The sequence below is a fragment of the Neovison vison genome, chromosome 2 (assembly GCF_020171115.1).
Source record: "Neovison vison isolate M4711 chromosome 2, ASM_NN_V1, whole genome shotgun sequence".
Taxonomy (NCBI): domain Eukaryota; kingdom Metazoa; phylum Chordata; class Mammalia; order Carnivora; family Mustelidae; genus Neogale; species Neogale vison.
In genome coordinates, this window is record NC_058092.1 from 4,151,323 (window position 1) to 4,177,067 (window position 25,745).

Here is a 25,745-nt window from a genome sequence, read left to right on the forward strand (position 1 = left end):
AAAGACAAGGCCGGGAACCTCTTCCTAGCAATCCTAGCAACGGGGACACAACTGTAACGCACCAAATGTGACCGTTTGAATGGGCACCTTTCCCATCCACCTTCCCACTCCCGGAGAGGAAGCTGGGCAGCTGCCCGTCACCGCTGACCCTCCCGGCGCCCTCCTGCCGCAGCTGGTCAGCTCCCCCACTAGAGCGATTTGTAATGTGGGATCACGCTCTTCCTTCTTTTCAGAATTTGGATGGCGGAGACGGAAAGCCTCCCACTTCTGCCTTCTCAGAAGACAGGATGTTATCTGCACCCATAAATCAGAGCAGACGGCTGAGCCTGGCTGGGCTGGGCAACCTTGCCTTCCATGTCCTCAGTTCATTAACTTACCAGTTAACAAGGACAAGTGCCGCCTGGGAGAGCTCCTTCCAGGGCTCAGACTAATTCTGCAAGTGTGGGACTTGGTGGCCATTTTTTTTTTTTTTTTTTAAGATTTTATTCATTTATTTGACAGAGAGAGAATATAAGCAGGCAGAGGGAGAGGGAGAAGCAGGCCCCCCCACAGAGCAGGAAGTCCAATGTAGGGCTCGATCCCAGGACCCCGGGACCATGACCCAAGCCGAAGGCAGATGCGCAACCGACTGAGTCACCCAGGCGCCCCCTTGGTGGCCCTTGTGAGACCTACAAAGCCTATCTATTCCTGCTCTGGGCTGTCAACCCTCCTTTTTGGACAAAGAGGCACAAAACACTCACTGGCTCCTAGACAGAGGCTGAGCCAGCGGGGAGGCGGAGGCCCATGTTGTGTCGGGACGGAATTCATGTGCGCCCTCGGGCATGGTGGCGCCTCGCCTGGCTCTCAAGCCGCATGCTAGACCCACAGCTCTGCGCCTCTGCCCAGCTACAGACCCAGCAGCAGAGGGCTTCTCCCACACCCAGCTCCAGGCTGAATTTCTCCTGCTGAGCTGTTGGCACAGAAAACCAGGCAGCGCTCAGCCTGGCCAACCTGCTTCGCCTCCAACACAGGCCCCCTGGGCGCTATTTTAACCTATAGACTTTGTGGCCACGGTTCACAGTTTCCTTGCTGGTGGTTTCCGCCCTGTGGAGTTTCCATTCCCAAGTACCCATTGGCTCCCTGGAACAGACTTCGCATGGTGCTGGCTGCCGTAGTGGGGACCCTCCTCCTTCCCTGGAGGGCAAGTCCCTGAAGACCCTTGTCTCTGCATTCCTGACGGCCAGCAGCATCTCCCTGTGGCTGGCCTCCTGGCAAGGGGGAAGGTCAGAGAGTTTGGTGGCTTCTCCCTGCCCGATAGACATTCACAGCCCAGACCTTCCAAGCCACAGTCCGCGGAGCACCAGCGCGGCAGCATCAGTGCCCATCACCATGGCAACCCCAGGCTTCCCAGCCAGGCCGGACTCCTAGTCGGCCCCACGGCTCAGCTGTTTGCCAACTCCCAAGACTTTGCTTACTCAGCTCCCAGGATTCCCAGATGGACCTGCCGCCCCCCGCCTCCAAGTGGGTTTTTTTGGACAGCCTGCCCGGCACCCCCCTCTGCCCCACCCTTCCCCTGGCAAAGCCTTGGAAATCATTCCACTTGGCAAAGCCTTTCTGAAGAGGCCCCTAGCGGCACAGGCGGCCCCAGATGTATTTCAGCCTCCGTTCGGGCTCGGCTGGTCCGGTCAGCGCCTGCTGCCTCCGCCAGCCCTGCGCGGGGAGGGCGAGGCCGGGGCTGCTGAGCCTGCACTTGCTGAGGCAGCGACGGGCACAGGCCCCGGGCGGGCTCCCCTTTTCATTCGAACCTCTCCAGCAGCAGAACTCTTCCAGCACACGCTCAAAGATGGCACAGAAAAGACAGCATCTTTTCTTTCAACTTACAGCCTGGGCCCCCCAAAAAACTTCCACTGCACCCAACAGCGAAAAGGAGGGGTGCCGGGGCGGCTCGGTCCGTTGAGCGTCTGGCTCTCGGTTTCGGCTCGGGTCGTGATTTAGAGCCGTGGGATCGAGTCCTGGGTCACACTCCGCGTTCGGCGGGTAACTGCTTGGGGATACTCTCTCCCTCTGCCTCTCCCCCTCTCACGCTCACACTTTCTCCCTCTTCCTCTCAAAATAAATAAATAAATCTTTAAAAATGTACACTGAAATGGAAAAGAGCAGAGGCATCTGCTAGGTGTCTTGTCCTCTCTGCTCCGGCACCCAGATTCCCCTGCCATTGCTTTCTTTTCCCCAAAGTTTTTGCTGTAATTTCTCCCAAGTGTTCTAAATAATTTCCTGGAATAAAATGATCTGTATCTGTAACAAAATACACAATTAAATGCATGTTCTCAAAAATATTTAATGATACAGAAGTTCACAAGTTAAGTGAAAAGAGCTGGATTTAAAAAACCACACATACGGTAGGACACCAGTTTTGTAAGACACACACACCATTTAGAAAAACACCAGACAACACAGCATCATGGCAGGGACCCGGGTTACCTACATGGCGGTGACTGAAAGTCGTTTTCTACACGCGCAAACGGTTTGTCCAACTTTAAAAGCAGCTACGTAGGGGGTTTCTGAAGCACCGCCAGCAACGGGGAACGGGGCTAACGGAAGACCGGAACCGGCCCGCTGGGACGCCCCGACGACGGCTCACCGGGCTGGAAAATGCTGCGGAGGGAACCTGCCTGCAGGCAGGAGGGTGAGACGCTGTGGATGTCAACGTTTAGTTTCTTCGTCGCCCCAATGTGACCAAGGAACACAATCTTGGTCCCTGCCTTCTCAGAGTTCACAGTTTAGCCAAAGATGGGGTTCTGCCCCGCCACGTACAGACAGTCCTCGTGCACCCACACGCAGGCACCCCAAGGAACAGCCACCAGCATCCGGAAGATGTCAGCAGGCTGAGGTCGAGCATCCCCCACGAAGTCCCACGGCTGGCCCGCGGGCCCTCGGGGTTCCGACCCAGAGCTCTACGACCAAAGCCTGCTGCCTGGACCACCGTATTGCCGTGTCCAAACCTGAGGGATAAAACTCCCAACCAGACAATGAAAACAAAAACACAACACCCTCCGGCACAAGCACAGGAACCTGGGCCTGCACGAGTGGGTGCTCCCGCCTCGGGCTCAAATCCCCCCGTGCCACAGGGAAGCAGCCACTGGTCCCAGGGGTCCCAGCCCAGGCCGCGCCCCGCCCCCAGGCCTCCTCCAGACTGACTTCGCCGACACTCAAGGCACCTGCAGGCCAGCTCGACTGCCCTCCTGCCCTCTCCATCCCAGGCCACGCTCTAGAAGGGCCACCACTTCAGCACGGAACTGACCTTTGTTTACAAACTAAAACCCCAGAATCCAAGAATCGTGTCACCTACTTTCCCATCTATCTTTCCTATGAGGGATCCCTTCTCAGGAACTGCCTTTAGAGAACCACAAAATCAGCATCCAGGGCTTTCGAGTTCTAAGTCACGTTATTTTTTTCTTCAAATAAGCATGTGCTTTGAAAATCACACACACACACACACACAGATACACAGACACACACATACACACAACTGAGTTTTTGTTAATTTAAAAACAACTCAAGGGTGGAACTTACTACCATATTCTGAACCAAAGGACGGTAGAAACGACTAGAAGCCCCAGCTGTGGACGTCGACAATCACAGGCACAGACATCCAGGGTGGCCAAGCCTCCGGGATGCCTGAGCCCTCCGGTCTCGGGAAGGGCAGGCTTCAGGCCACGCTCGCCCCACGGGCCACCAGACCAGCAGCTGGCGGCTCCCTCTAGCGACAAGGCCTGCTTCCTCCCCAGGCACAACTCTCGGGCGGCAGGAAATCAGGCCAAAGGCAAGCCTGTCTGGACTGGGTTGCCGGGGGTACCACCTATGTTGCTCCTGAGACCTGCGGCTTGAACCTAGAGTGTGACACTGTGTGTCTCCTAGAGAGTCACTGTGAAGACAAGGAACTAGGGAAGGAGGGTGGCAGATTGTCAAAATTTTGGCAAGACCAAGACAGAAAACAGGCACAAGGTAAATTTAAATATAAACAAGACACAATGAAGTTAGACCTTAAACAGTCTCTAGGGAGTTGAAACCAACCCTGGGGGGTGGCAGAGCTCCAGGGAGAATGTGGGAGCATGGGTCTCTGAGACGCCGAGGGGTCGCCTGAAGAATCAGGACAATAACCAAGTGTTTACACGAACACGATGTTAAAACCCTTATCCGAGTAACCAGCCTTCCACGTGGCCTGTGGGAAGCTGAATCCACAAGTGTGAAACGCTACCTTGGTATGACTCTCACAGATTTAAATGGACAAATAACGTGACCCCGCCTAATGTTGTTTCCTGAAATCACTCTGACCCTGGAGGGTCAAGAATTGTGACAACCAGAGAGAAGATGAAGAACGGGTTTCCCCTATTTCCCTCAAAGCCATCCGGGAGAGCAGCATCACGCCCAGCCTCCTGAAGCCGCCCCCCAACCCCCCACCCCGCAGACAAAGTGCTAAGTGGCACCAGGTCGTCCGCAGGTGCAAGTTTCGTCTGGTCCAGACTCAAAGGCAAGAGGGGGCTTCCCAGGCGCTGCTCTGATGGTCCTTCTTCCGAACAGCCTGGGGCAGCCTACGCGCGTCCTCAGCGTAAAACGAGATGTCAGTTAGGACCGAGCTGGTTCTAAGGAGACCCTAGGAAAGGTGTCCTGGGTTTGAGAGCAATTTTTTCAGCATAAAGTCATCAGGTGAGGAGAAAAACAAAAGATGAATGACTCTTGAGTCCAATCGTTTTATCTACGAAACCCTGATTACACTGAACAGACGAAACCAAACCTTTGAACACTGGACCACGGGAATGAACGAGGGTATGGATGGCATCAGAGGAGCAGGGGATGAGCGTGACCCCCCAGTGGCGACCGTCCACAGGCAGACCCTGCCGCCGGGACCCCCTGCCAGTCGGCCATCGCCGGGCAAGGACCAGGAGAGCCCCCGCATCCTGTTATGCTCGCGAACCCACTGGCCAGCCTTCCTTCTTCTTTGGTAGATTTTTGTGGCCCCCGTTTCCCTATTTTTATTCAGATTCCAACAACCAGGTCTTTGAAGGGCTTTGGGAGGAATCGACTATGTTCTGTTTTAATGGTGTACAAACTTCTCCCTGCTGCTTTGACTCTTTAGAAAATAAAACAGGAAGTACGAAGCAGCATACAGAACACTAGGGCAAAACTCGAGGTCACGCAGCTTTCAAAAGAGTTAAATTGATTCCGGATCCACGAGTTGCACAGGAGACACCGTCTGCGACAGAAGCGCGCCGTTCGCCGCCACCGTCAGTCCGGCGTCAGGCTGCAGACGAGGTCCGCTTTCCCGGGAACGCACCTTCCCTTCCTGAGGACGGCAGCGTCAGTTTATTTTTCGGTAGAGTTTGGGTTTTGGGTGTACTTTCTCTTCCCGCGTCTCCTTGGTTTCTCTCGCTCCAATCTTCTCGGATGCTCCAGGAAGTTTACGGTTGTAATCGGTGGTGATGTAAGGTATCGTCCCTTCCAGCCCGCGCTGAAACAGAAACACAGAGAACACGTGGAAATAGCCCCTCCCCGCGCATCAGACTTTGCGGCGTTGCATCTCTTCCCCAGAAAACACTGCAGAAAGGGAGAGTCTGAGTGAGGTCCCTGCACCCCTAAGACCTCCGGGTCCCCTTCCCGCAGGGGTCCACCCGACCCAACGGGCCCAGGTACAAAGGCGACTGCCGCCGTTCGGTCCAATTCCACTGCACAGACACATCGACCAGCAGGAGAGAAGGGGACGCGCATGCATTTCTCTCAAACAAGTTAAGACAAGCAGCCGAGAGGGGAGAATATCCACTGCCTCCCCAGGCCACCACATGGATGTCCTCGGCCAACATGACCTTCCCGTGACCTTCTCACAGGTGCACCCACGACCGCCGTCAGGAAGGAGTCCTGGGGGGACCACCTCTGTTCTCTTCTCCCATTACCTACTTCTGGGATAATGGCCCCACCATGGGGCTCTGGGCCACCAACGATGGCCATTCATGGCCCTGAGCCTCTGAGGCCGCTTGGACCCTCCATTTGCCTCTTTCAGCCTCTCCAACAAAGTGTGAGTTCCCACACGATAACCTGTTGCCATGAGCTCTCTGGCTACCTCCAGGGCTGTCCCCGGGAGTGGCACTCACCTGGCTCTTAAATACACACTGTGGAATGGAAATGGCCCCGACCAGCAGACAATTGACATTTCTTAGCTCCTCTGGGGGCACAGGAGTGAGGATGTGGTAAAGCCTCTTCTCCATGTCGATCCCTCTACAGATTCCTTGAAGACACAACACACACACACAAATAATCCTTTCTGGAAGATATTCTACCTCCCTACCACTGAGAATTGTAGAATGGCTTTTAAAATAAGAATTTCAACTTTAACTGTGTTTCACTTTGAAAATACAAAGTTCCAAGGCATGGAAGTACTTGACCACGCTTAGCCAGGAGTGGTCGAGTTCTCTTGGAAACCTTCCCCTTGTTCAGCTGTGAGCAACCGAAGTGCCCTATTGCTGAAGTCCCAGACTGTCTCAAGGTAAGGCACACCCAGGCCAGGAAGAAAAGCCACTGTGGGGAACACGCAAACGACTCAATCTTTCCCTGTCATCAATTCCTTCTTCATGGTCTGTACCAGGTGACAGTTTCTGTGGAAACACTTTTCACAAGTCATGTTGTCTAACTCAGACACGTGTATCCGATTATGTAAGGGTTTTGCTCATTTTCGGCTACTTAGGTCCAGCACCCTTCCAGAAACGTACCCTGACATTTACTGACCTCAGTGAGCCAGGGGGACAAGCACGTGAGGCAGGCTTGGCGAAGGAGGAAGGGCCCAAAGCAGTGCCAGGCCAACAGACCCAGGCTGGAGTGACGGGAAACACCAGGATGTGACATACTCACATCTGTCCTCAGATCACCCGACGGTGCCAAGCCCAGCAGAGCAGCGGTGGCTCTGACTGGCAGAGTGAGAAGAGATGAGACGGAGGCATCGGACAGATTCTGCACACAAGCTCCCGCCCCTGCCAGTGGCCTGGATGTGTCGAATGAAGGCAAGGGGTGCCAGGGTGGACCCAGAGGTCTGGCGTAAACACCAGAGTGAATCCTCCAAGGACTCCTCACAGGCCTGGGAACAGGAGACGGTGCAGCGTGGGAGGGGATTTGGGGAAAAAACTAGAACCTCAGTCTTGGACCTAAGTCTCAGATGCCAGTGAGATACCCAAGCGGAGAAGTGAGTGGGCCCTTGAGCTCGGACACACAACTGTGCCGATCCTGTGGAAAGTCAGCCTAAAGATGGATCTAGGGCCCTAGCAGGTGGACAGATGGCCTAGGGAAAACATGTCAAGTGACAAGAAGGCCATGACCAGGCCCTTAGAAATCCCAGATTTAGAGCTAGCAGGAGCAGCAGAGAAAATGCTGCTTCCTTCCTACCCGCCAGCCCCCAGACCCCCTGTCTAGAAGCCAGAGACACTCTGACCACTCCAGCCAAGAGACAGCTCCAAGGTCAAGACCAGCCACATACAGTTGGAGAAGGGGATCGATTCAGTAAGGTATATAGACATATTTTACTTTGACTCACCAAACCCCAAACAATCACAGATTGGAGTCTGGGCGAGTAGGATGGGTCCATGTGCGTATCCTCTGACATCATCCAGTATCTTGCAAAGACCAACCCAGCTGGCATTCACAGCGTATAGTATATGTGTGGGAGCGACATCAGCGTGAATAATCCGGAGCGCAACCGCATTGAAAGGGACCTGGAAAATAAATCCGCACCTCCCTCTATTAATTCCACTGGAAAAGCTACTTCTGGTTTTTACAAGTTGACTAGGCAGCTATCTAAAGTCACACTGGCCAAACTGCCCACCAAAAAGCATCTAAACAGAAAAGAAATGCTAACGAACCCTGGTCAGTGTTCCCCTACTTTAATATACAGAACCTAGGAAATTCATACGAAGTTCCTGGCCAGCCAACACTCGCTAGAAATCCAAACTGATGCCTGGAACTTTCTTATCTAAGGAGACACATTAAGACACAAATCTGAGGATACCCTAAATGCACTGAAGTCAAGGGGGACCATGAAAACCCCACTTGCTGAGAGGTCCCCTAATGTCAGAAAGCAAACCTCCGTTCAGTGAGAAAAAGCCTCCATCATTTCACTATGTAACATACGGAAATAAGAAAAATGGATCGAACTCCAGGAGCACAAGTGGAGGCCTGAACAGCACAGAGACTAGGGGCATGGACTCCCCACCCCACGCAGTCAACATTGACAAATAACTTCTGACCATCCCCCCAAAAAACTTAACCACTAGGATGGTTAAGGTTAAACTTAACCTCCTGGTGATCGGAAGCCTTCCCGATGACATAAACACACACTTTGTGTGTTGTATCACATACTGTACTCTCACAATAAAGTGGGCTGGGGAAAAGAAAATGTCATTAAGAAAATCACAAGGAAGAAGACATTTACAACATGGACTGACTGCATTTATCAAAAAATCCCCACATGAACGTGGGCCCGTGCAATTCAAACCGGTGCTGTTTAACGGTCAACTGTAACGACCTTTAACATGTAGCTCTCTGGGTAATTCCCAATTTCTAAAGTACAGAAGTATTTGGTTATACTGCTTAGATTCCAAAACCAAATTTGAAATAGTAACAGGCAGATATAGTTACTGGTGTGTAAGCTTCAAGGTCCGCTGTAGAGCATCTTGGAGTAAACGACCCCACTGACCAAAAGCCCATTCCACTAACTGCCTGAGTGTCTCCAGGGGAGACGATCTCACCACCAGGCCTGGGAGACAAGTCCTCATGGGCCAGCCCCACTGCTCCTGCCTCAGGAGTGCCCCCAGAGGGTGACCTCAGGCCAGTGTCTCCGAGGCTGTAATCAGGAATGAAAGAGCTCCTCCCTCCGCGGGCAGCCAGGAATCCAACCGCCCTGTCAATGCTCAGCAGAAGGCCAGCACACAGGGAGCGCTCAGTATGGACAGCGGAGGGTGAACACTCTGGGCTCTAAAGTCTGGCTGCCTGGGCTCCAGTCCCAGACCCCACTTTTACTAGCCACCTCAGGCAAGCTGACTCAGGTTCCCTGACCTCAGTTCTTACATCTGTAAAATGGGGAAATAACAAAGCCATCGTGAGCAAAGAAGTTACCACAGGCTTAGACAGAGCACGCAGAATAGTAAGCATTTAGGAAATGCTGCCTAGTGCTGTCCTCATCTTTTGACATCTGGAATTCCAATATCATGGTCGTTTCTTTCTTTCTTTTTTAAAAAGACTTTATTTATTTACTTGAAAGTGAGAGAGCACAAGCAGGGGGCGTGGCAGAGGGAGAGGGAGCAGAAGAAGTAGGCTCCCAGCTGAGCTGGCAGCCCAATGCGGGGCTCGACTCATGATCCCAGGATCATGGGATCCTCACCTAAGGCAAAGGCAGATACTTAACCGACTAGAATCCACTTAACCCTAGAATCCACTTTTCACAATAAAATGAAATGCTTTCAAGACTGGTCTCTGGGGGGTTCCTGGGTGGCTCAGTGGGTTAGGCCTCTGCCTTCAGCTTGGGTCATGATCTCGGGGTCCTGGGATCAAGCCCTACATCGGGCTCTCTGCTCAGCGGGGAGCCTGCTTCCCCCCCTCCCCTGCCTGCCTCTCTGCCTACTTGTGATCTCTGTCAAAATATATAAATTAAAAAAAAAAAATAAAGACTGGTTTCTGGGGGGCTCCTGAGGGGTGCAGTTGGTTAAGTGTCTGAGTCTTTATCTCAGCTCAGGTCATGATCTCAGGGCCCTGAGTCTGAACACAGCACTGGATTTCCACATTGGGTATGTAGACTACATTTTTAAAAAATAACAATAAAATAAAAGAAACTAAAAAAGAGAGAGAGAGAGAGAGTTGTTCAGATGCTGGGAATCACTGCGAACACGGACTGAAGCCACAGAGCCGTCCTAGGAGCTCTGGCACGGCCTCCGAGCTCTGGCTAAGACACGGACTCAGCCAGCTCCACAGCGGGAGCACTGGAGCTAGACTGCCCGGCGCCACCTCTGGGGTCAGCCACATGCTCTAGAGCAGCAGAGAAGCACAGTCGTGCCCAACACAGGGCAGCCGCTGAGAGCACAGACTCTCGAGCGAGGTCACTGCACCCCCGTCTGTAAATTGAGGTCGTCACAAAACCCACACCACGGCGGGGGGGGGGGGGCAGAGCGAAACATCACCCCGCGGCTAGAGAACGCGCACCGGCAGCCCCGCAAGGGCTCGGTGCATCCACAGAGAACTCCTTGTCCAAGTTCGGGTTACCTGATAGGGCGTCAGGCCATGTAAGGGACACAGCGGTTTTGGCACGGGAGGCTGCAGCTGGCCAAGGTAACCGAGGACCGCCAAATCCCGAAGAACTTTGTTGTGGGACTCTCTGCGAAGTAAACCGGGGTGAAGCAGAGCTTTAACCTCAGGACAGAGTCCGTCAGTCATTACACGGGTTACACACTGAGAGACCACATGGTCCCACCGTAACGCCTGCAGACCCTCTCCACAGCCCCACTGGAGAACATGACGTGTGAAGACTCTCCTTCAAACGCTCCTGGAAACCAGAGCTGCAGGGCCCCTCTGGGTACGGGTCTTCCTCAGTTTACAAGGCGGTTCCACCCTCAGAAACCCCAAAGAGGGGAAAATACGGGATATCAAAGATGCCTTTAGGGGCGCCTGGGTGGCTCAGTGGGTTAATTCTCTGCCTTCGGCTCAGGTCATGGTCTCAGGGTCCTGGGATCAAGCCCCACATCGGGCTCTCTGCTCAGCAGGGAGCCTGCTTGCCTCTCTGCCTGCCTCTCTGCCTACTTGTGATCTCTGTCAAATAAATAAATAAAATCTTTAAAAAACAAAAGCCTTTATAGGGCCACCTGGGTGGCTCCGTGGGTTAAATATCTGCCTTCAGCTCAGGTCACAAACTCAGGGCCCTGGGATCAAGCCCCACAAGACCCGCAACGGGCTCTCTGCTCATCGGGGAGCCTGCTTCCCTCTCCCCTCTCTCTGCCCGCCTCTGCCTACCTGTGGTCACTGTCAAATACATAAATAAAATCTTAAAAAAAAAAAAAAGGCCTTTAAGATACCTCGCCTACCGAAGATCACAACTCAGCCTCACCTACTTTATTTATTTTTTAAATATTTTATTTCTTTGACACAGAGAGACACAGCAAGAGAAGGAATACAAGCAAGGGGAGTGGCAGAGGGAGAAGAAGCAGGCATCCCGCCAAGCAGGGAGCCCAATGCAGGGCTCGATCCCAGGACCCTGGGATCGTGACCTGAGCCAAAGACAGAGGCTTCATGACTTAGCCATGCAGGCACCCAGCCTCACCTATTTTAAATGAGTCCAGGACACTCACATTAGCCTCTGCTGGGCAGAATCACCGAACACAGAGCCTATGTTGTGCGGGTGCAGAATGGCGTCTGTCCCCGTGGCTCACCCTCCGGGCTGACCCGGAGCCGGGGACCACTGCAACCACCCAGCCTCAGGGCAGAGCGCCGTACAGCATCGTGCTTGCCCAGGAAAAGACCAAAATCCAAAGTACAGTTTCTACCAAATGTGTACTGCTTTAACACCAACATAAAGTGGGAAAATTGAAAAGTCACACCCCCTCAAATTGGAGGCTGCCTGTGTTTCCGTTGGGACAGTAACAGCTCAGAAAAGAACGGATTCTCCTTCATGAACACAGGGCTGGCGACAGATTCAAAAACTCCTGGAGGATTCATTCCTTCTAAGGAACCGAGGGCAGCAGGCCTCGTTCCACTGCAGAGAACAACTACATTCTCCAGCCATGACGGTTTAATTACCTGTTTCTCGGAGTTTTCCTAAATGCAAAGTCCGACTGGACACACATCAGTTTGTGTCCAGTGAACACAACTGGACTCTCCTTTTCTTCGTCGGCAAACTCCGAACTCTCCGCGAACTCCGCCAGCTGGAAGCCTCTGTTGCGGACTCTGGACTTGCTCTTGGTGTACAGGCCGTCCATGTCGTCCACGTAGTCGGGGGTCAGGTTCGGCATGTACTTGCTCCGGCCAGAGCTGAACTGCACGACGTGGCTGGGAGACAGCAGCCGGATGAGATCGATGAGGAGCAGAAGCCCTTTGTCTGTGAGGAAGAGGACACAAGCAGCTAGTCCAGCAGTGACGCGCTGCCAGGAGAAGACGGCACAGCTGTTCCGAGACAAAGACAGGACCAGGAGGAAGAGTCTCCTAAAACTGGGCCCCCGCATTACTGCCTGAAGCCAGAGCCCCAGGCGCTGCCCCTCCTCTCAGGCCACATGTGCCCCCGTGGGCTTACCTGACACCCAGCCCATTGTGTTGACGATGAGAGGTGACTCCCTCTTGTAGGAACTGAACACATACTTTATTATCTCAATGTAATTCTCATAGTTGTTTTTACAAGACGGCTTCCCATAATACACCATTTTCTGTGGTGTCCTCTGGTGGGTGAAAGGTGGTCCTAGGGAGATGAAGGTTAGAGTTTGAATCTGTCACTATTTAAAAAAAGGTGAGGTGGGGGGGCGCTTGGGTGGTTCAGTTGGTGAAGTGTCTGCCTTCATGATCCCAGGGTCCTGGGACCGAGCCCCGTACCAGGCTTCCTGCTCAGTGGGGAGCCTGCTTCTCCCTCTGCCCCTCCTCCCTGCTTGTGCTCCTACTCTCTCTCTCTAATAAATAAATAAAATCGTTTATAAATGAATGAATAAATGAATGAATGTGAGGGTTTTGCTTCGCCATCAGGAGTGACCAAGATCCTTAGGAAATCAAAGACCCTCCTACCGGACATCCTACTGCTAGCAGCAGCTCGATCCCATTTTCCGAAATCTAAGCTTTGGCAGGCGAGAATTCTACCACTGAACCACCAATGCCTGGTGCGAAATCTAAGCTTTGGGACGCCTGGGTGGCTCAGTCATTGGGTGTCTGCCTTCAGCTCAGGTCAGGGTCCCAGGGTCCTGGGATGGAGCCCTGCATCCCTCTGCTCAGCGGGGAGCCTGCTTCTCCCTCTCCCACTCCCCCTGCAGTGTTCCCTCTCTTGCTGTGTCTCTCTCTGTCAAATAAATAAAAACTTAAATAAATGAATTAGAAGAAATCTAAGCTTTCCCGGCGCCTGGGAGGCTCAGTCAGCTGAGTGTCCGCCTTCTGCTCAGGTCACTATCTCAGGGTCCTGGGATTGAGGCCTCCACTGGGTTCTCCCTCTCCCTCACTTCCCTGCTCATGCTCTCTCTTAAATAAATAAATAAAATCCAAAAAAAAAACCACCAAAAAACCAAAAAACTAAGCTTCCAACTTCACACAAAGACACGCTCCTTTTTATATACAGTTAATCCACATTCTGTCCTAATACAACCATCCACTCAACAAACACTTACTGAGCACCTGTAACACCCTGAGCTTTGTTCTAGATACTTAGCATACACCCTCAAACAAAACACCACCCAGCCCTGCAGCGGGGACATTTAGAAAGGACAAATAAGAACAAGGGCAGTAACTTGTGGGAACCTAGCACTTACCACGTTCCATGCACTTCACACGTGGTCGCCAATGTTCATAAAATCCCTATGAGCTAGGCAGTATTACTATCTCCATTTTTAGACGAGGACACAGATTAACCTGACCAAGGTCACACCCGAAGAGCTCTAGGCTGGACTTGAACTCCGGTGGGCAGGCTCCAGAGCAGATGCTTCTAATCCCGGCCCTGTCAGGCCTGAGCTAACTCCCCTCTCGGGCTGGGCCGGGAACTCACTCAGCAGGTGATAACCAGGACCACACTGCAACAGTGGACAGGGGGAGGGCCTTGGTCACTGTGGCTGGTGCAAGGCCACCTAGGACAGGGCTGGCGGAGCTCTCAAGGGTGCGGCTGGGGATTTGGGGCAGCCTACAGCTGAGAAAGGGGCCTGCCCAGCAGAGGGACTGAGCAAATACAAAAGGACTGAGTAAATACGGAAATAGACGGGCAACAAGCACAGCCACAGCGCTTCTCGTCACAGAGGAGACTTACAGACACGGAAGGGGGAGGCTAACCAGAAGCCCAGACCGTCAGGCTGGGATCAGAACAACCACAGTAAACTCACAGCTCTTCATACACTGGGAATGTACGTACAGAGAGACACAGACATAGTGTACGTACACATACGTATGCATGTGCCCCCCCCCACACACGTATGCGCATGTGCGGGGCTAAGCATGCATGCATTTCCTAGCTCTGTGCACCGAGGAGATCCACAAGCAGCGACACCCCAGAGGAAACGACCCACCTAGTTACAGAGTGGAACACGCTGGCAAATGCTTACTTGAACAAATGATCAGAGCTCAGCTCTGGTGACAGGGCAACTGACGACGGCCTGTTGATAAGATGCACTGGGAACCCAGCACCACAACTCACTCAAACCACAGGGACGCTCGACAAAGGCACTCCTCCTTGACAAGCCATCAAGGTCATAAAGGTAAGAAAAGCTGGAGGGGATGCTCCAGACAGGAGAAGCCAAAGATCTGCAAACACACACGGGGCCCGCAGATGGCTGGAGGGCAGAAGAGGGACCGCACCACAGCCGAATCGCTACCCTGACTTGGTGGCTGCGTCATGACTACGTAGCAGAGTGTCCTTGTCTGGGGAAACACCTGCTGAAACAGTAAAGGGGTAAGAAAGGAGAAGAAAAGTAAAGAGACTTGGAAAGACGCGAAAGAAAAGAAGGAAAAATGAAACCAGCAGGAAAGCAAAGTCCAAACAAGCAATTTCAATAAAAATGTAAGAACAGGGGTGCCTGGGTGGCTCAGTGGGTTAAAGCCTCTGCCTTCGGCTCAGGTCATGATCTCGGGGTCCTGGGATTGAGCCCCACACCGGGCTCCTTGCTCAGTGGGAGCCTGCTTCCCTCTCTCTCTGCCTGCCTCTCTGCCTGCTTGTGATCTCTGTCAAATAAATAAATAAAATCTTAAAAAAAACAACAACTATAAAAACAGTATGAATGCCCTACTTTTGTCAAAAAGTCGGTTAGGTCCACAACACATCCAGCAACCTGATCTATCATCTGCCTTTTTTGAAAGTCAACAAACAAAAAACCCACACGTATCTTGACAGACCAGAAAAAGCACCTGACCAGTCCGGCGCTTTCACGATACAAACACTCTGCATATGAGACACGTAAGGCGGCTTCTTTAGCCTGATGACAGGACAACAAGCACCCGCACCTGACAGCATCCGTCTGGGGAGAACATTCCCTCTAAGGTGAGGAACAAGAAAGAGACGTTTTCTTCTACGCAGCACTGTCCTGGAGGTCCCAGCCAGAGAGCCCCAGGAGACAAGAAAGAAATCAAAGGCATCCGGACTGGAAAGGAAGAGTGAAACTATTTCTAGTCACAGGTGATGATGATCTATCCAGAAAACCCAAAAATATCCACAAAAAACCTATGAGAGCTAACACAGGGATTCAGCAAAGTTGCGGGGTACACAGTCAAAACACAAAAACCATGCGTGTTTCTATACACCAACAGTGAACAATCTGAAAGAGAAATCAGGAAAGCCATTCCGTTGCGGTAGTAGCTAAAAGAATCCAGCCCTTAGGAACGAATCTAACCAAATGAAAGACTAACACACTGAAAACCACGAAGTATTTGCTGAAAGAAAATGCCTGGGGGCTCAGTCGGTGAAGTGTCTACCTTCAGCTCAGGTCATGATCCCAGAGTCCTGTTTGGGGCCCACATCAGGCTCCCTGCTCAGTGGGGAGCCTGCTTCTCCCTCTCCCTCTGCCTCCTTCTCTGTCTCTCATGAATAAACACAATCTTTAAAAAAAGATTGCTGAAAAATATTTTAAAAAGACCTAAATGGGGCGCCTGGGTGGCTCAGTGGGTTAAAGCCTCTGCCTTCAGCTCAGGTCATGATCCCAAGGTCCTGGGATCGAGCCCCGCATCGGGCTCTCTGCTCAGCGGGGAGCCTGCTTCCTCCTCTCTCTCTGCCTGCCTCTCTGCCTACTTGTGATCTCTGTCAAATAAATAAAATTCTTTAAAAAAAAAAAAAAAAAAAAAAGACCTAAGAAACTGGTGTCACCCAAAGAGGGCTAAAGATTCAGTCAACGCAATCCCTAACCAAAATCCAACAGCCTTTTTCACAGAAATGGAAAAAGTGATCTTCAGATTCATACGAGATTGCAAGGGGACCAAATGGCCAAAACAGTCTTGAAAAAGAGTGAAGCTAGGGGGACTCACGTGCCTCCATTAGCAGGGAACTGGCTGCTAATAAAGACAGATATCTAGGCCAGTGGAATAAAACAGAGGGCCCAGAAACAGGCCCTCATATGCAAGATCAAATGCTTTCCCACAAGGGTGCCAAGACCATGCCATGGGGGAAAGGACAGTCTCCAACAAATGATAACTGGAAAACTGGATATCCACATGCAAAAAAATGACATTGGATGCTTTCCCTATATCATATACAAAAATTAATTCAGAATAGACCAAAGACTTACTAAATATAAGAGCTAAAACTTACCAAACTCCAAGAACATCAGGAAAATCTTAATGATATTGGACTTAGCAACACTGCGGATATGACATCAAGAGAACGTCAACAAAAGAAAAAAAAAATTGGGTTTCCTAAAAATTAAGAACTTCTGTGTATTGAAGGACACCATCAAGAAAACAGAAATAAGGGGCGCCTGGGTGGCTCAGTGGGTTAAGCCGCTGCCTTCGGCTCAGGTCATGATCTCAGGGTCCTGGGATCGAGTCCCGCATCCGGCTCTCTGCTCAGCAGGGAGCCTGCTTCCCTCTCTCTTTCTCTGCCTGCCTCTCTGTCTACTTGTAATCTCTCTCTGTCAAGTAAATAAATAAAATCTTTAAAAAAAAAAAGAAAACAGAAATAAGGGAAACAAAAACAAACAAAAAAAGAAATTAAGACCTAGAGGATGGGAAAAATCATTTGCACAGTTTATCTGATAACAGATCAACACCTAGAACACACACAAAGGATGCCTACACTCAGTAACAAGGCAATTCAGAAATGGGCGAAAGACTTCAGACATTTCTCCGAAGATCTACAAAAGCACAGGAACAAGCACGGAACAGAAGCGCATCATCAGCCATCAGGGAAATGCAAATCAAAGCCACAGTGGGTTACACCTGACGGGATGGCTGTCACCCAGATGACGAGACGTGGAGAAGCGAGAGCCCCGCGCACCCACGGTTGCAAAATGCAGCCGCTGCGAATAACAAGCTGGTGGTTTCTCAAAAGATCAGACACGGCGTTACCACATGACCCAGCAATTCCCCTCCTGGCGTCTCGCTGAAAGAACTATAAGCAGGGACCTGCACAGGTAACTGTAAGCGCATGTTCACGGCACCACGATTCCCTGTAGCCACCAAGTGACAACAGTCCCACTGGCCATCGACAGCTGAGCACGTCAACAAAACGGGATCCGTGTACACAATGGAATGATACTCGCCCACAAGGAAATAAATTTTTATTATCTGCTACGATATGGACTATCTTCAAACCCCGATGCTTGGAGGGTGCTGGGGATGAGGGCAACTAGGGGATGGGGTTGGAGGAGGGCATTGTGGGGGACACATGGAGTGCTGAGTCACCGTACTGTACCCCTGAAACTAACATGACACTGTGTTAACTAACTGGACTAAGATAAAAACATAAAAGAATAAGCAAAAAGAAAAAAAATGCTTAGTTAAAAAAAAAAAACAGACACAAGGCCAAATAGTCTGTTTTCACTTCCATGAGGTGCGTGGAGTGCGCAAATTCACAGGGACAGAGTAGAAGAGAGGTGAGCAGGAGGGGCAAGTGTTCTTTAACGGGGACAGCGCTTCAGCTCAGGATGAGGGAGAAGTTTTAGATACAGACGGGGTGAAGGGTGTGTGACACTGTGAATGTGACACTGTGAACGTGACACTGTGAATGTGACACGGAGTGCACCTCACGTCACTGAGCTGTACGCAGGGCAACAGGTCAAACAGTAAATATCATGTTGTGCATATTTTACCATTTTAAAAAAAAAGCAACATGGGACTTTGGTTTGGAATCTGAACCAGAAAAGAACATTATTAGTAGGGTAACTCATGAATTTTGAATAAAGCGAATAGTATCGTGTTAATGTAATTTCTTGGTTTACAGTATCATATGGGTTTACATACAACGGGCGCACCACAGGAAGACATGTTTCTGGTTTATACAAAACTCAATGGCTATCAGCTCCATGTACCCAAACAGAACCCTAGAAAAGTATCATAGTATTTTTTTTTTAGAGGCTAGAAGAGTTATGGGAAGACCATGAGTTTGGTAAGGGAAATGTTCACTTTTCTAAGTCCCTTTCTAGTTTTTATTTGCTAATTTTTTTTCCAAGATTTTGTATTTATTGGAGAGAGAGTGCATGTGAGCACAAGGAGGGGAGGCAGAGAAAGAGGGAGGAACAGGCTCGCCGCCGAGCAAGGAGCCCAATACATGGCCTAACCCCAGGACCCTGGGATCACAACCTGAGCTGAAGGCAGATTCTTATTTTTTAAAATTTTTTTTAAAATTTATTTGACAGAGATCACAAGTAGGCAGAGAGGCAAGCAGAGAGAGAGAGAGGAAGAAGCAGGCTCCCTGACGAGCAGAGAGCCTGATGCGGGATTCGATCTCAGAACCCCGAGATCATGACCTGAGCTGAAGGCAGATTCTTAACCAACTGAGCCACCCAGGCGCTCCTGTTTTTAATTTTTTTAAAGTAGTATCCATGCCCAATGTGAGGCTTGAACTCACACCCCCGAGACCGACAGCTGCATGCTCTACCAACTGAGCCAGCCAGACGTCCCTTAAATTTTTTGTTTTTTCAAGATTATACTTGAATTTTTTTTTCTAAAGATTTTATTTATTTATTTGACAGAGAGAGATCACAAGTAGGCAGAGAGGCAGGCAGAGAGAGGGGGGTAAGCAGGCTCCCTGCTGAGCAGAAAGCCCTCGATCCCCGGACCCTGGGATAATGACCTGAGCTGAAGGCAGAGGCTTTTAACCCACTAAGCCACCCAGGCGCCCCAAAATACTTGAGTTTTATAAAACCAAAACATGAAAGAAATGTGTAATACATACCTAGAACTGGCTCCGTAATATTGAGTAAAGAAATGCAACCTGGAGGTGTGAATTCTGTCTGCCCCAGGTCACATTCCAAATAGTCAACGCAGGAAATACTGAAAATTTGAAAGAAATAAAGAAAACCTCAACTAGCTTTCCCGTGTCACAAGAATAAATCGGATCTTATGCAGTACGCAGGCCCACCCCACCCCATGCAGCCTATTAGGCAGAAAGCTCCAAAGATGGCAATCAACATAAAAATAAATATAACAAGAAAATGGGATGCAGGCATGGTCACAGTACCCGTTCACTACATGGATACAACTTCGTCTTTCCTAAAACCCGATTTTCAAAACACAACAGAACGGCTCCCTACTCTGAACCTCTGGGTATGGACAAAGACAGATTCTGAGAGCAGGTGACTCTTCTCACAAAGACACTGGTAAGTGACACAATCAATTCACCCCGAGAGGCCGACGTGCCTCAGTCCAAAACACGGTCCTACAGGAGTGCCGTCCCCCCGCTGAGCGCCTTCGCACAGACTTGGGAGACAGTCCCCGCCGTGAAGTCAGGAGGGATTCCCATCTAGTTCCTTAAATCAAAAATCCTATTTCATGACCCAAATCTAATAAAAATCTTAACAAAAATAAAAACACTCTTACCTGTTTAACAACTGGTTAATGAGGTATCTATTAAATGTTGACTTTCCAACGTCTTGAGAGCCACAAACGAGAATGACAGGGCAGCCGTCTACTTCTTCTGGAGGCAAAACAAACATGGACGCCTCAAATTAGCCACCTTCTTTAGGGCTCGACAGGGAACTCATGATTCTCTGAGGCCCTGTGGGATGAATGCTCCCTTCATCACCAGGTCACTCACCACAGGACACAGTGACCAACTCCTCCATGGCCGACAGGGCACTCTCTGTGAAACGAAGGCCGTTTTTTTTCTTCTCTCTTCTAATGCCAACAGACCTCAGGGCTAAATGTTCAGAGTTAATCTGGAAGGTTGGACTCTGAAATTAACAATTTGAGTTTTAAGAAAACATGAACACAAGTGCACGTTTCTTCCTCCAGTTCTAATTAGTAAGCCTCAAAAAGTCGATAGGAAAGGCAGAACTGCGGCCGCCTCTTGCCCCCCACAGCCACCCCTTCAGGGAGTCAGCTACTCCTCCAGCCGTTTCCGTGCCTGTCCTCCTGGCTCACACGCACGTCCAAGCTGCCATCACCTCTGCAGGAGACCCCGGAGGGAAGGAAAAGGTGTCCCAGTTTAAAAAGCGGCTGCCACAGGACAATCCAACAGAGACTATACACGTTGAACAGGCTGGTGCTTTAGAACAAAATCAAGGCCGTCTCCAAGACATAAGGTAAAAAGACAAGGAACACATGCAGACCGGGCTGGAAGAAGGCTGAAGACAGGCCCACTACGCCCACGAGCGCTCCAGCAGAAGCACCAGGAAGCCACCGACCAACCCACGAAACGGAGGAGCAGGCCCCCGCTGCAGCCGGCGGGGCTCGGAGGGAACAGGGCCTCCATGGTGAAGAGATCAAGGAAGGGACCCACTCACGACCCTATCCTCATGCAATTCACCAACCGTAGGGTAAAGACATAAAAGGAACAAGAATCAGTTCCTATCAGCAGCTCTGGATTCTAGGAAACAGAGGAGCAAAGCCTTTAAGGTTTCGAGGGAAAAACTCTATACTGTGCTCAACTATCAATCACAGAGGATAAAATAAGGGCATCTTGTAAAATGACATCATATAAAGGTCACTGCCTTGTATAAAAAAATAATTCTACAATGTATTAAACATGGGGGGGAGGGAGTTACCCAAGCAGGAGCATTAGGAATATAAACAGTGGTGAAGTCCCAGAAAAAAAATAAGCCAAAAATGAATGAAAACAGAGTAGTAAGTGTTTGGAAGCTTCACTTGCAAGAGGCCAAGGCCTGGTGACACGGGGTTCCCATTTCCTCCCCCACGGCCCTCGCCGGCGGCTACTGCGTCTGCGCTACGTGAAACGGACACCATCGCAAGCGTCTACTCACCCCCCCACGCTCGCTGCGTACCTTCTCCGCGCACTTCCAACCCGACACCTGCCCACGAGCTCTGCTCCCACTCAGTGATGGCCCTGACCCGTTTCCCGGAGCGGACGAGACAATCAAAAGAGAACTTGTGCCTGCACCAGCTACTCCCGGTGAACTGCCAGAGCTCTCCAGGCCGGCCCCTCCCAGACACCAGAGCCAGAGGCCCTCCCTCGGTGGCCTCACTTCTGCCGTCACCTCCCTCCGCTGCGTCCTCAGCACCCTTCCCGCTCTGATCATTCCCACCTGTTGTGTTCAAACGTGCCCGGTTTTACATCCATTTTAGCAAAAAAACCAAAACTCTGGCCACACTTCTCCAACTACTGTGTCATTTCTTCCCTTCCCTTTACAGCTAAAGTCTACAGAAGCAAAATCCCTTACTATTAAACCCGAGAGTTCCTCCCTCCCTAGACTCTTGACCCTGATGTGGTGAGGCCACCCCCTCAGCAGCCTACTGCCCCTGCGCTTGACTGAAAGAGGCTCCTACCTCCCAGCTCTGTCCTCCAGCCCCAACTACCACCAGCGGCACGTGCACAACCATTCACTTCCAGTTCCTCCGAAGACTTCCTGATCACAGTTGCCTGGTTTTCCTCCAACATCAGCGACCCCTCTTCTCAGTCTCTCTGCTCCCTCACCTAGACCTCTTCTTGGGAGTGCCAAAGGGCTGTGACTTTGAACTCCCTTGTCTCTCTGTATCATCTTCCTTGGTGTCATTATCCTATCTCTCGGCCTTTGGGCCACTCTGCGGAAAGCTCCTAACTCCAGGCTCACATGTGCAACTGCCCACGGGACAACGCCAGTGGAATGTCTAACAGGCATGTCAAGGTGAAGATCTCAATCTGCCCCTCCCACATGCCCCCATTTCAGTAACCCCCTGCACCCAAAAGCATGTATTCCTTGGTTTTTCCCCATCTCACATCCAGTCAGCCTCATAATCCCGCAGATTAGGGTCAAGGTATGGCCCATGGGAGACAATTAAAGCCACAGAACTTGACTAAGAAATTAGTAACATGAAATAAGTCAATCAGAGTAACACAATTATCATATGATCTCGCTGATTATGTGGAATTTGAGAAACAAGGCAGAAGATGATGGGGGAGGAGAGGAAAAAATGAAATGGGATGAAACCAGAGGAGATAAACCATAAGAGACTCTTAATCTCAGGAAACAAACAGAGATGCTGGAATGGGGGGCGGGGATTGGCTGGGTGATGGTCAATGGGGGAGGGTATGCCGCTATGCTGAGCACTGTGAATTGTGAACTAATGACTCACAGACCTGTACCCCTGGTCTGTACCCCTGTACCCTTATATTTTATATTTAAAAAAATATATTTTTTATATAATAAAAAATATAAATATTTTTAAAAATTAAAAAAAAGAAATTAGTGACATGGTCAGCAAAAACTTGGGAGGTGAAAATAGAGATGGGAGAAATTATTAAATACACTGAAGTACATTCATAGAGGAAATTTACACTATCTCAAGTTAATAAATCAAAATAAAAAGATAACCATTTTTTGGGGTGCCTGGGTGGCTCAGTGGTTTAAGCCTCTGCTTTCAGCTCAGGTCATGATCTCAGGGTCCTGGGATTGAGCCCCACGTTGGACTCTCTGCTCAGCAGGGAGCCTGCTTCCCCCTCTTTCTCTGCCTGCCTCTCTGCCTACGTGTGATCTCTCTCTGTTTATCAAATAAATAAATAAAAAATCTATTAAAAAATCATTAAAAAAAAAAAAAGATAACCATTTTTAGGGGCGCCTGGGTGGCTCAGTTTGTTAGGCTCAGGTCATGATCCCAGGGTCCTGGGATCAAGCCCCACATCGGGTTCCCTGCTCATCGGGAAGCCTGCTTCTCCCTCTCCCATTGCTTGTGTTCCCTCTCTCACTGTGTCTCTGTCAAGTGAATAAAATCTTTTAAAAAAAAAAATGATAACCACTTTAAAATTTCTGATAGGCAGGGCACCGTGCTGCAGTCAGTAGAGCATGCACCCCTTGATCTTTGGGTCATGAGTTCAAGCCCCACACTGAGGGGTAGATTGTACTTAAAGTTCCAAACAAAAAACACCTTGGGAAAAACATAAATAAATAACGTAAAAATTCCAAAAAACATTTAAACACCTACATTATGAAAAGATGGATTCCACGGGGGAATAAAACTAACACGGAAGGGGAGACAATGTTTTTCATGATACGCCGTTCTACGCTATTTTACTGAACTCACATATGACACTGTGTACAACCTACAACACTGATCTTCCAAGGAGGCATCCCATAGTCAGCTGACATGACTTTTTTCTATGAAAATAATTAGCAAAACTGAATGAAAACTGGTCCTACCTCTTGTACGAAAACGTAAGATAAACCTGGATGGCTGACTAAGAAGTTCACAGTGGAGGTTTTCAGTTGTTCTAGCATCACGATGGAACACAGAGGAGAAAAATTCTTCATCAACCAACATCTGTCATCTGTAAAGAGAAAAATAAACTACCTTAGAAATAGTAACTCCATTAAATTCTACACTGTTTTAGGACCACCTTCTCCTCGGCTGAACTGTCAACTTTTTTTTTTTTTTTAATATTTTATTTATTTATTTGACAGATCACAAGTTGACAGAGAGGCAGGCGGGGGAGGGGGGGAGCAGGCTCCCTGCTGAGCAGAGAGCCCGATGCGGGCCTCGATCTCAGGACCCTGAGATCATGACCTGAGCAGAAGGCAGCGGTTTAACCCACTGAGCCACCCAGGCACCCTGAACTGTCAACTTTTTAAGAGCAGGAATTATGTTCGAAAGCTTTCTTCAGGAAACCACACTGCATACAAGGAACACACCTGGATGGAGAAGTCAATCCAGGTTTGATTTTGCTACGCGGTAGCTAGTTGTGTGGCCTGGGGCCATTTTTCTCATCTGTAAAATGGTGAAAACCAGTTTCACTCAAGTTTCACTTTAAACAGAGACATAAGAGTGTGCGATACCTTGCAATAGGAAGGATCTAAAAACAGCAGCCTTATTCTAAGATACCCTCAGGAAATTATCCAGTTTTTTTCCTTACCCCGATTAAGATGAGATCTGAGCAAAGCTCGGGCTTCCCTTTTCATCTCCTTCTTGCTTTTCTCAGGCATGGAATAATGAACGGCATTGATAGTCAAGCGCGAGTGTGTGTAGGCAGAGAAGACCTCTTGGGCAGGCTGGCCTTGGCTGATGGTAAAGCCAAACACCTGCACCTGGCCATAGAGGCAAGTCACACGACAGATCCCGCTAAAAGTAAAACCCTAGCGAAGAAGCACAAAGAAAGGAAACGGTGACGTTACAAATTCTGTTGCTGGAGCCTGAAATTTTCTAAAAAAAAATTTTTTTTTTAAACTAGACTCTACCCCAAATGGGACTGGAAGTGACAACTTGAGATCAAAAGTAACATGCTCCACCCACTGAGCCAGCCAGGCACCTCCCCTTTTTTTTTAATAGTATGTTTTCTTTCTTTAAGATTTTATTCATTCATTTGACAGACAGAGATCACAAGCAGGCAGAGAGGCAGGCAGGGAGAGGGGGGAAGCAGGCTCCCCGCTGAGCGGAGAGCCCGATGCGGGGCTCCATCCCAGCACCCTGACTACCTCTACCAAGGCCCACTGCCAGCCACTTTCCTCCCGCACTGGAGGAAGACCTCGGAGAGCAGCGTCCAAGTGAGGAGCGCAGGACCCGCACGCAGGCGGCGCACCTCTTACCGAGCTACCTCCGCGAGTCTCAGCGTCTTCGCCTGTGAACTTCCGGAAATAAGCTAACGACTCCACAGGAGCCGGGAGTCGTAAAAGGGTTCGCAAGCCCGAAACACGTACGACCCAGAGCCTGGCATTTTCTAAGCACCCAGTACATGGGACCTACTAGTATTATTTACCACTACCCCCTTCAGCTCTGAAAACGCAGAATCCCACAGCAGGGTCGGTCCTGGCCCCCCGGCTCAGCACCACCACCGGGAGGAATGCGCTCGACCTGCGCCGCAGAACCTGCAGAGCGGGCCGGGTCTCCTGCCAGCCCCTCCGGCGCGACCCACCTGCTCGAGCGGCAGCAGCACCAGTGCGCGGCCCGGGCCGGCCGGCCGCACCGGCGGTATGGGGAGGCTCGCGGGGCCGCTCGGAGCGGGGGCTGCGGCCGGAGCCCGGCTGGGGGCCGCGCTCTTGGGCCTCCGGGTCGCCGCGCGCGACACCAGGCAGCCGCTCTCCCGCCAGTCCGCGCCGGCTGCCTGGGCCTGCAGCAGCCGCCGCCGCAGGCGCCTCCGGCCGCACCAGCGCAGGGTCCCGAGCCGGCGGCGGGGCCGGCGGCTGAGAACGAGCTGTGTCCGAGTCTTGCGGGCACGCAGCCACGTGGAGCGGAAAGGACCCCGCTTCACGATCAACTGCGAGTCCGCCATGCTGGCCTCCGGCGCCTGCCGCGCGAGAGTCTCGCGAGACCCAGTCGCTCCGCCCCGCGGCCCGTCGAGAGGCAGAAAGAAGCATCCTGGAGCCGCGGGCGCCCTCTACCGGGGGTCCCGGCAGCGCACCTGGGCCTCCGCGGGCCCCTCCGAGGCTCCCGCGGGCCTGGGGATTCCGGGGCCTCAGCCTTGGCCACACCCCTCCGGGCCGTCCCTCCGCGGGCTCCATTTA

General features: G+C 50.9%; 1 protein-coding gene across 1 annotated transcript; it reads right to left on the reverse strand.

The window, feature by feature from the left end:
- Positions 1-2,297: 2,297 nt before the first annotated feature.
- On the reverse strand, positions 2,298-25,513 carry NOL9 (nucleolar protein 9). Its single transcript, XM_044237039.1, has 12 exons — positions 25,157-25,513; positions 24,161-24,380; positions 23,451-23,578; positions 19,916-20,051; positions 19,699-19,795; positions 19,055-19,152; positions 12,290-12,451; positions 11,800-12,097; positions 10,273-10,384; positions 7,556-7,733; positions 6,126-6,259; positions 2,298-5,488 (listed from the first exon to the last, which is right to left on the reverse strand). The coding sequence occupies exons 1-12, from the start codon at positions 25,511-25,513 to the stop codon at positions 5,339-5,341; spliced, it is 2,070 nt and encodes a 689-aa protein (XP_044092974.1). The 3' UTR covers positions 2,298-5,338.
- Between the last annotated feature and the right edge of the window lie 232 nt (positions 25,514-25,745).

What these genes read in the sequence shown, in the direction of transcription:
- NOL9 (XM_044237039.1), bottom strand. Translation starts at nt 25,513, where the DNA reads ATGGCGGACTCGCAGTTGATCGTGAAGCGGGGTCCTTTCCGCTCCACG. An exon ending in ATTAACCAGTTGTTAAACAG is followed by an intron (nt 19,153 to 19,698) that starts GTAAGAGTGTTT and finishes TCAAATTTTCAG; the next exon opens with TATTTCCTGCGTTGACTATT. An exon ending in AGGAAAACTCCGAGAAACAG is followed by an intron (nt 10,385 to 11,799) that starts GTAATTAAACCG and finishes TTTACTTCGCAG; the next exon opens with AGAGTCCCACAACAAAGTTC.